We start from the raw sequence: 9393 nt of genomic DNA, 5'->3' as shown, positions 1-9393 counted from the left end.
TAGCTGGGATTACAGGCACCCACCACCATGCCCAGCTAATTTTTGTATTCTTAGTATAGACAAGGTTTCACCATATTGGCCAGGCTGGTCTCAAACTCCTGTCCTTGTGATCCGCCTGCTTCAGCCTCCCAAAGTGCTGGGATTATAGGTGTGAGCCACCGTGCATGGTCAAAATTAATCTAAGTCTTTTTAAAAAAATTGTTTCAAATATTCGAGTTTTTGCAGGGAGATAATGTAGAAGGAGAGAACTCTCCAGGTAGATGGATCTGTGTGCCCATGTAGTTAGTTACTCATTCTTCACTTCTTCTTAGTTCTTGGCTACTCTGATGTTACCTTGTCTCCCTTAGTTTGTGAAGCTTGGAGGAAGTTCAAATATAGTATCTGTATGGTAATGCAATAGAGAAAGAGCAGCTGCCTTAAAAGGACTCCCTCAGTAGATTTCTTGTCAGAAGTCTTGTGGCTACATTCTGTTTCCTTGAGTATCTTCTAGTTTCATTTTCCTTTTCATGTTGATACATTGTGATCTTAATTCTATGACATTTCCACCATTGAATGGAGCAGAAGTCAGAAACTTTTGCTAGTTTGCTTTGTCCAGAAACTAGAAATATATTATTTGTAATAATTAACACTATTATTTTTTAAAAATAACATATTTCTAGTTTCTGGAAAGAGCAAACTAGCAAAGGATTTGTTTATTGAATGATTAATTAGATTAAAAAGTTATTAAGAAAGAAACAGAACTTAAACTGAGACTCGTCTTTCAACTGGGTTAAGTTATATTGTCCGTTGCTGTCTTACCCATTCCTCTGTCTCTGGCTAGCTCAACAATATTTATTAATCTGTAGTTCTGTGTTTTTCTAATCACAACCCCGATCTTTCCACTATGTGGCTTTGGGAATAACCCACCTGAATTCTAGTTAGCTGGTTCCAATTTTATGTCCTTGTTCTGTTCCTTATATCATGGACTAATTGGTATTTACTAGCTGCCTTTTATGATCTCTCCAATCTGGACAAAACCCACTGTTAAGAAACAGACAGGACACAAGAAAGAGAATGATAATGAGGCTGTGACAGAGACTCTCTTGATTGACAGAGTAAATATACTGGTCATGATGTAGCTGCATTATAGCTAATATTAACTATTTTGATAAACTTTAGCTTGAGGAGATAGATGAGGTCCTGTGTGCATTCATTAATGTAAGAAAACATCACTGGGCGCAGTGGCTCATGCCTGTAATCCCAGCACTTTGGGAGGCTAAGAAGGGTGATCCCTTATGCCCACAAATTTGAGACCAGCCTGGGCAACATGGCGAAACAATGTCTCCACAAAAAATTAGCTGGGTGTGGTGGCACACGCCTGTAGTCCCTGCTAGTTGGGAGGCTGAGGTGGGAGGATCACTTGAATCTGGGAGGTGTAGGTTGCAGCGAGCTGAGACTGAGCCACTCCACCCCAGCCTCTGTGACAAAGCAAGACCTGGTCTCAAACACAACAAAACAAGCAAATAAAAAACCCGGAAAACAAACCAAAACAACATTACCCTTGTCTAACTTCAAGGTTTTGAAATGAAATTTTCTAAACATAATATGAGATTAAAATTTTATTCACAATTTAGATGAAAGATAGCCATAGTTTAGTGAAGTAAACTGTTTTAGGGAAAAGAAAAGGCTTATACCAGATACTTAATTATTCATATATTATTGGTTTATCTTTAGACAAAATAAAATGAACAGGTATACCAGTTTCCTGAGGGATAAGAAGAAGGTGTCCGAACACCACATACCTAAGAGTTTGAGAGAAAATTTAAGGAGCCTACATCAGCCACTTAAAGGAAAAGCATGGATTGATGTGTGAGTACAGCATAAGGCAGAGAAATGTGAAAAAAGAATTCAGGGAGAGTTCTGCCTGGAGTATAGACAGACAGGTGGCATTAGGGGAGTTGACCCAAGGTAGTGAGACCCCAGACATTGGCTTGCCATTCTTATAATAGGCTACAGTGTCTGGGAGGGGATCAGAGTAATTCATAAGATCTAAGGCAGAAGCAGGCAAATGGTTCCTGGAACAAGGGAGGCTTCAGTGAATGTTTACTGAATTGAATAAAATCAGACAGAAGATGAGATGATAGACTAGAGCTTGGAAATGTTGGAGAGCAGTGCTTGATCATGAGGACCTATAAGTTCATCTTAGTTGTTTCTTCTTACTATTATGGACAGAGATGGAGGGTTGCAGCTATAGGCGATATTTATGTGGTAACTAGGTATATCTGAGACAACCAATAATGTTAATAATCCTGTATCCGCTAGAATGACTCAGCAAAACACACTCTGCAATTGACAGAATGCGTATGTCCCCCCTCCCATTTATATGTTGAAATCCTAATCCCCAGGCAATGGTATTGGGAAGGGAGACCTTTGGAAGGGGATTAGATCATGAGAGTACAGCCCTTATGAATGGGAATACTGCCCTTATAAAGAAACGTCCCAGAAGATTCCTCATCTCTGCCTTCACACGAGGTTCCATTGGAAACAGATGTCTATGAGGAACAGCCCCTGCGCGGGTACTGATTCTGCTGGTGTCTTGAACTGGAGCTTCTCAGTCTCCAGGACTGTGAGAGGTGAGAAACAAATTTCTGTTGTTTATAGACCACTCAGTCTTTTGGTATTTCGTTATAGCAGCCCAAACAGAAAGAGACTGAATATTCTCTGTTTCTCATTTGAAAGTTCTGAAAATAGTACTGTCTGGCAGTATTGTTATGAGCAGTAATGCCCAGAGATCTGGGTCTCACACTCTCTCCAGTGCCTGTGAGTGGTTGGAGCTGACAGTGATGCTGGATGGGGCAATCAGGCTTCGACTGAATTCCATGTGAGTCTTTGTCACAGGAAGTTAGAGTTACCATATTAGCAAATAAAAATACATGACACAGTTAACTTTGAAGTATTTCTAATTTCCTTGTGTAAGTGTGCTGTGATGAAATAAAAATATTACATGAATAATGCTTACACAATGTATTTGTTGTTTGTAATAAATTATAAACATCTGATTGGGTGTGGCGGTGGCTCATGCTTATAATCCCGGCACTTTGGGAGACTGAGGCGGGAGAATTCTAGAGCCCAGGAGTTTGAGATGAGCCTGAGAAACATGGTGAAACCCCGTCTCTACAAAAAATACAAAAATTAACTGGGCGTGGTGGTACATGTCTGTAGTCCCAGTTACTTGAGAGGAAGAGAAGTGGCAGGAGCACTTGAGCCTGGGAGGTCGAGGCTGCAGCGAGCTGTGGTTGTGCCACTGCACTCCGGCCTGGGCGACAGCAGGAGACCCTGTCTCAGAAAAAAATTAAATAAATAAATTATAAGCATCTATATTACATACCTCGTTAATTATATTTCTCTAATGATTTGGCTTTCCTTGACATATTTTTTTTTGTTTTGCAGAGTTTGCTTATAAATTGTTTTACAGTTACAGTCTATCCTCCATTTGCGTTACAGTATAGCTTCTACAGTGTCGCTTTCAACCTGTTGAATTCTTTTGTCCATTGAATATTGATTAGTGAGAAAACATGCCCAAGATCTGCCTTTCAAACCAGTGTATTGAATATGTTCTTGCATAAAGTTAACAACTCTGAGAATTTTTTATTTCAAATTTGATTTTTGGAAGCATATAATACCATTTTTACATGGCATAAATAGTTTACCCATTTTCAGCATTATGTTACATCTCAGGCTCAGTAACTTTTAAAAAATATTGTCCACTGACTTAAAAAGAGCCCTGTTGTCTAATTTTACTCCGTTCTTTTTAACATTACACATGGTGGTTCCACTTGTTTCCATGCTGAAAGATTATTTTGTCATATTTATGTAAAGTACCTGAGTTCTTTAAGGGTTGATATCCATTTCAAAAGATAGTCATAATAAGTGTTACAAATAATTATTTCAAGTCAGAATTTCTTTTCCTGTTAAAAAGTAAAGTAAGGCTTGCTCACTCAAGGAAATTGTTTTGTGGTCAGACTCATGCTGTGCCATGCTAGTGTGGACATAACTAAAGGGCAGGTTGAATGAGGTTGGGATATTGCATATATATTTGAACAGAGGGTATGAATGAACAAAATTAAAATGACCGTGCATAGGATTATGGCTGTTTAGAGGGGCCAATGAGACCAGTATGAAGCTTATAGATTGGGAGACTCCTGGATTAATGGTCAAAACAAATGTGACTAACGGTTCATTTATTAAGAACAAAGCATCATTTTGAATTAAGTGTCACAGATTATTGCCGCATCTCTCCATCAGATCTAGTGAATGTTGATTTCCGTGTCTTGGCTATTTTACCTCCATAGCGTTCCTAAACTTGTTCCTCCCAGAGAATGTAAAGCTATAATATGTTACCGTTTTATGAGTTAAACTTTAATTAAATTGTATTAGCAACTTTGTTTTAATTGCTTCTGAGGGACTTCATCCCAAAAGTACTAGAAAGTTTTAAAATTCTGTCCAATCCACATTGTGAGGTTTAAATTACTTTTGGGATTTGAAGCATCCTCAAAGCAGCAAACACTTTAAGTTGCTTTAATGCTTCATTGGCTGGTCTTTTAAAGAATCCTCTGCTAGTGAAAAGGCTGTAAAGAGCCCCAGCTTTCATCGTTACTAGAACAAATTTCTATTTTGCCAATGATTAGTTGGCTTTTACAATAGCAATGGCAGCTACTTGATTTTAATGAGAACTGAGAAGCAGTTCTTTTAGTTATCTTTGTGAAATTATTGAGATGGAACTTATGAGGCTAGCAATTTGATTAAAAATGTAGGACTTCTGTTTTTGGCATTTAAATATAGAAATACTCCATATTACATCAAATGGGGATACAAATAATTATAGCAAATAGCTGTGTTTAAGAACTTTTTGAGTGACCTACCTCTCATTACCATGGGTATTTCTGAATATGCAGTGAGAGGAAGATCAGCAGAACAGCTGTTAGAACAGAGAAAGCTGACTTCTGTGCAGGAAGAAGACAATATGTATTTTCTCATACTTAGAGGTAAAGGAGCAAATCCCTTGTTGCTGAAATTCTTTAATTTATGCATTTATTTATGGTTTGATTATAGACTAAGAAATGTACACTAGAGTTTTTCTAAGGTCAACTTTTTATTCATTGTGTATGTCAGGCAGAACCATAGGGTGACCTAGAAAGATTTCTTTATCTGTATTGAAAAAGACAAACAAGAATAATTTTATGTCAGTTTTTTTCTTTGTTATTTTATAAGGAATACTTCTTCTCTAGTCAATATTCTTAGAATATTTCAGGTATTCATATTTACCCTAAATTAGGAATAACCAAAAGTTCTTTTTCCTAAAAAAAAATATTTTCTATTTATTCCTTTAGCCCGCAGGACTCTTCTGAAATTAAGATTGAATTACCATTGAAGGGGAACTTTCACATACAGCTTGATTTTAGTAACAGAAGAACAGCAATTTTGTTAGGTATAAGGTAGTGTGAAGAAAACTATTTGGTCACAGATAATAATACTGGTTAAAATGGTCAGATATCTGTTGGCTAGTAATATTTCATACATTTTCTATTCTGGATTATTTGGTCAAAATATGGTGGTAACATTGTATTAAAATATTTTAAAATTCATAATGCAAAAGATACATAATTCTAGCTCATTTGCATGTGTTCTTAACCTATTCTCTAACAAGAATATTCTTTTTGAGAGCTGAGGACTTTCCTTCATGAAGTCTGGAAGCCTAACTGATCTTAACTTAGAGGGCTGTAACATATTCTTATGCTATTTGTGTACACATTTACAGGTCTTTATTACTCATAAGGGAAGCCATTTGAGAACGCAAATGATTCTTACAGACATTGGTATAAAAGATCCACATACATTCCAGCCACTACAGAATTTCTCTTGGTCGAAGAAAATATTAGCATGGGAAAGTCTAATCAGTCTTTTGTGACAGAATTTGTGCTGCTGGGGCTTTCTGGCTACCCAGAGCTAGAGGCCATTTACTTTGTGCTGGTCCTGTGTATGTCTTTGGTGATCCTACTGGGAAATGGAGTCATCATCATTGTGAGTGTTTATGACACCCACTTGCACACCCCCATGTACTTTTTCCTCAGTAACTTATCATTCTTGGACATCTGCTATACTAGTTCATCTATCCCACTATTTCTCAGCAGCTTCTTAACTTCAAAGAAAACGATTTCCTTCTCTGGATGCGGAGTGCAAATGTTTCTCTCTTTTGCTATGGGAGCAACGGAGTGTGTCCTTCTAAGTATGATGGCGTTTGACTGCTATGTGGCCATCTGTAGCCCTCTACGATACCCTATCATCATGAACAAATCTGCATATGTGTCCATGGCTGCTGGGTCCTGGATTGCAGGAGGCATCAATTCTGTGTTGCAAACGTCCCTTGCAATGAGGCTTCCTTTCTGTGGGGATAACGTCATTAATCATTTTACTTGTGAAATCTTGGCTGTCTTAAAATTGGCCTGTGCTAATATCTCCATAAATATTATTAGCATGGTTGTTGCTAACATGATTTTTCTTGTAGGGCCAGTACTTTTTGTTGTTGTTTCGTATGTTTTTATTCTCTCCACCATTCTGAGAATTCCTTCTGCAGAAGGAAGGCGTAAAGCCTTCTCCACCTGCTCTGCCCACCTAACGGTGGTGATTATATTCTACGGAACCATCCTTTTCATGTATGCAAACCCCAAGACTAAAGACTCTTCTGGTGCAGACAAAGAACAAGTCACAGACAAAATCATCTCCCTCTTCTATGGAGTGGTGACACCTATGCTTAATCCTCTCATCTATAGTTTGAGGAACAAAGATGTGAAGGCAGCAGTGAAGAGTATACTGTGTCAAAAACACTGCTCAGAAAGAATGTGAATGCCTCTTTATTTTTAAAATCATTTTACTCTGAATGTAGGGCTTATTCTCACTCAGAGTTTCCAAAATAAATATGAGGGTTGATGATTCCATGAATTCCTGAAATTCTCATTTTTCTCTTCCTACTACTTAAAAGAAAGAGGGAAATCCAGGACTGAGTTATTTTTCTCTTCATGACAGAGTTAAGGAAAAGAGGGACAAAAACTTATGGATAAAAGGATTCTCATCCAAACCACCTTCCTTCTTAAGGCGAATAGAGTTTAGTTTAATCTTTGAATGATAAATTTTATAATCTAAGAGGAAGTACCCTTTTACTAACTTAATATTTTATCCCATATCTACACCATTCTTAGGAAGATCAAGTAGAAAGCATCTTGCTAAAAATCAGAATACTATATGACTTCAACAGTAAATAATTCAGAATGAAGTAGATTTGATCACATGGAAGTAATTGGGGAGCACTGTAAGGTGTTAGATACCTAGCCTGTGTCTATGTAATAGAGGGAGAAGAAATGGAAAAATGAAGCTATTTCCTGGGGATGATTTCCTTTTGGCTACAAACTGTCAAGATGTCTTTTGTGCAGAGGTGTTTAAGGCAATGTGAGACTATGTGCAGACACCCCAGATGATGGGAAATATGGCCTGCCTTGTGTTTTAATAGATGAGCAGTGATGTCTTTGAGTGAAAAACATTACTGTGAAATGATTCAAAAACATTACTTTACTTCTAACTAACTTGATAGTGTCGTTCTCTGAGAACACAGTGATAATGGGTTTACTGTTGTAAGAAGTTAGGTTTTTGCAATTACATGAATTTTCTATGGAATCTGAGCATTCCATTCATTCACTCAGTCATTTACTACTCATTTACTTCTTCAGTCAACCTGTATTTACTGAATACCTATTTTTGTCTCAGGCATTGTGGTAAATGTTGGTGATACAAAAAAATATAAAACAGCCTGGAAGCGACAACGAAGACATGGTGAGGGGGCAGTCTTGTGGAATACAGCTTGACACATACATTGGAGACAAAAGTATTAAAGAATACTTATTTATGGCTCTTTCATCTCTCCTACCTTCTTTTTTTTTTTTTTTTTTTTTTTTTTTTAAGACGGAGTTTTGCTCTTGTTACCCAGGCTGGAGTGCAATGGCGTGATCTCGGCTCACTGCAACCTCCACCTCCCAGGTTCAGGCAATTCTCCTGCCTCAGCCTCCTGAGTAGCTGGGATTACAGGCATGTGCCACCACGCCCAGCTAATTTTTTGTAATTTTAGTAGAGACGGGGTTTCACCATGTTGACCAGGATGGTCTCGATCTCTTGACCTTGTGATCCACCCGCCTCGGCCTCCCAAAGTGCTGGGATTACAGGCTTGAGCCACCGCGCCCAGCCTCATCTCTCCTACCTTCTAAGCTGGACTCTATTGGGTCTTTGTTGGGCTGAGCAGAATAATGGTTGGATTTATAGTAATTTAAATAAGCTGATTGTCATACGAAAGGGCTTGAACCATCTCTAGAAAAGAAATAAGATAGTGAGAAAGAACTCAGTGCATACTGGAGATTTTGACAATAGAAGGACAGATATTTACATTGATAAAAATAGGATTAGAGGAAAAGGAAAAATTACCTACATGGAATTTTGGGAAAGCTTTGATGCTGGTTTTATGGGACCCTACCTCAGTGTGTCTTGATAATCTCAATAAAGATATACAACATTCTTTATGACATTTTGTGATGGATTCAGTTTCTTTTGCAGTATCATCATGCTGAGACTGGCCATAGGATGAGGGTAACTTAAGTGAGTCACAGCATTAGGTAGGTCACAATTACAATGCAGTAGGTTAAATGTTTTTGTAGGGGAATATGTGTAAATCCCTCAAAGGGGAAGTCCCAGGAAAGGAGAAGCCCTTCTACTTGGATAACCTAGAAAAACCATTTCTCCTACTGATCTTGTAAGGATTTTCTAGACAGATGAAATAGTGCCAAGATGTGGAATACTACTGAGAATTTGGAATGGTTGGAACTTGGGTTGTATTGTCGGGGTAGTGACAGAGAAGATTGGAAAGGTAGTTTGGAACCCAATTGTCAAGGCTTCAGATGCTAATATAAGTCAATACCTCTATAGATTTGAGGTGATGACCCTCTGTTCTCTGGAGTTCTGGAGGCGAATCAGGGCTACCACATACATGAGCAAATTCTGAGAAGTCAGATCTGTGATACTCCAAACTTCCTACCTGGATCTACTTGTGTCTATTTTATATTCCCTGAGGTTCCACATAATATTTTATTGGAAACTGAGTATTCTGCTGTGAGGAAAAGTTTTTGAACCACTGCGGTGAACAACAGAATCTACTAACAGTTATAAGAAAGAAACTGATGTTTTTGGATTGGTGCTTTAGGAAGCTCACTTTGGCACTGGGGATAATAGTTGTAAACCTCTTGCTGATAAATTCTCTGTCAGGCCTGTTTCACATTCCTTTGTTAGCCCCTAACACTTACTTTGTCTTATTTCTTA

The 9393-nt window shown here is 38.0% G+C and overlaps 1 protein-coding gene across 1 annotated transcript; it reads left to right on the top strand.

The window, feature by feature from the left end:
• Positions 1-668: 668 nt before the first annotated feature.
• On the top strand, positions 669-7948 carry LOC101038422 (olfactory receptor 13C7-like). The gene has a single exon (XM_074395114.1). The coding sequence runs from the start codon at positions 5920-5922 to the stop codon at positions 6880-6882; it is 963 nt and encodes a 320-aa protein (XP_074251215.1). The 5' UTR covers positions 669-5919; the 3' UTR covers positions 6883-7948.
• The last annotated feature ends 1445 nt before the right edge of the window (positions 7949-9393 follow it).

This window comes from Saimiri boliviensis, chromosome 2 (assembly GCF_048565385.1).
Source record: "Saimiri boliviensis isolate mSaiBol1 chromosome 2, mSaiBol1.pri, whole genome shotgun sequence".
NCBI classification, from domain to species: domain Eukaryota; kingdom Metazoa; phylum Chordata; class Mammalia; order Primates; family Cebidae; genus Saimiri; species Saimiri boliviensis.
Note: the sequence above shows the minus strand (reverse complement) of the source record. Positions and strands in the feature narration are given on the sequence as shown.

Excerpts from the sequence above, each read along its gene's own strand:
- LOC101038422 (XM_074395114.1), top strand. The coding sequence starts at position 5,920 with ATGGGAAAGTCTAATCAGTCTTTTGTGACAGAATTTGTGCTGCTGGGG.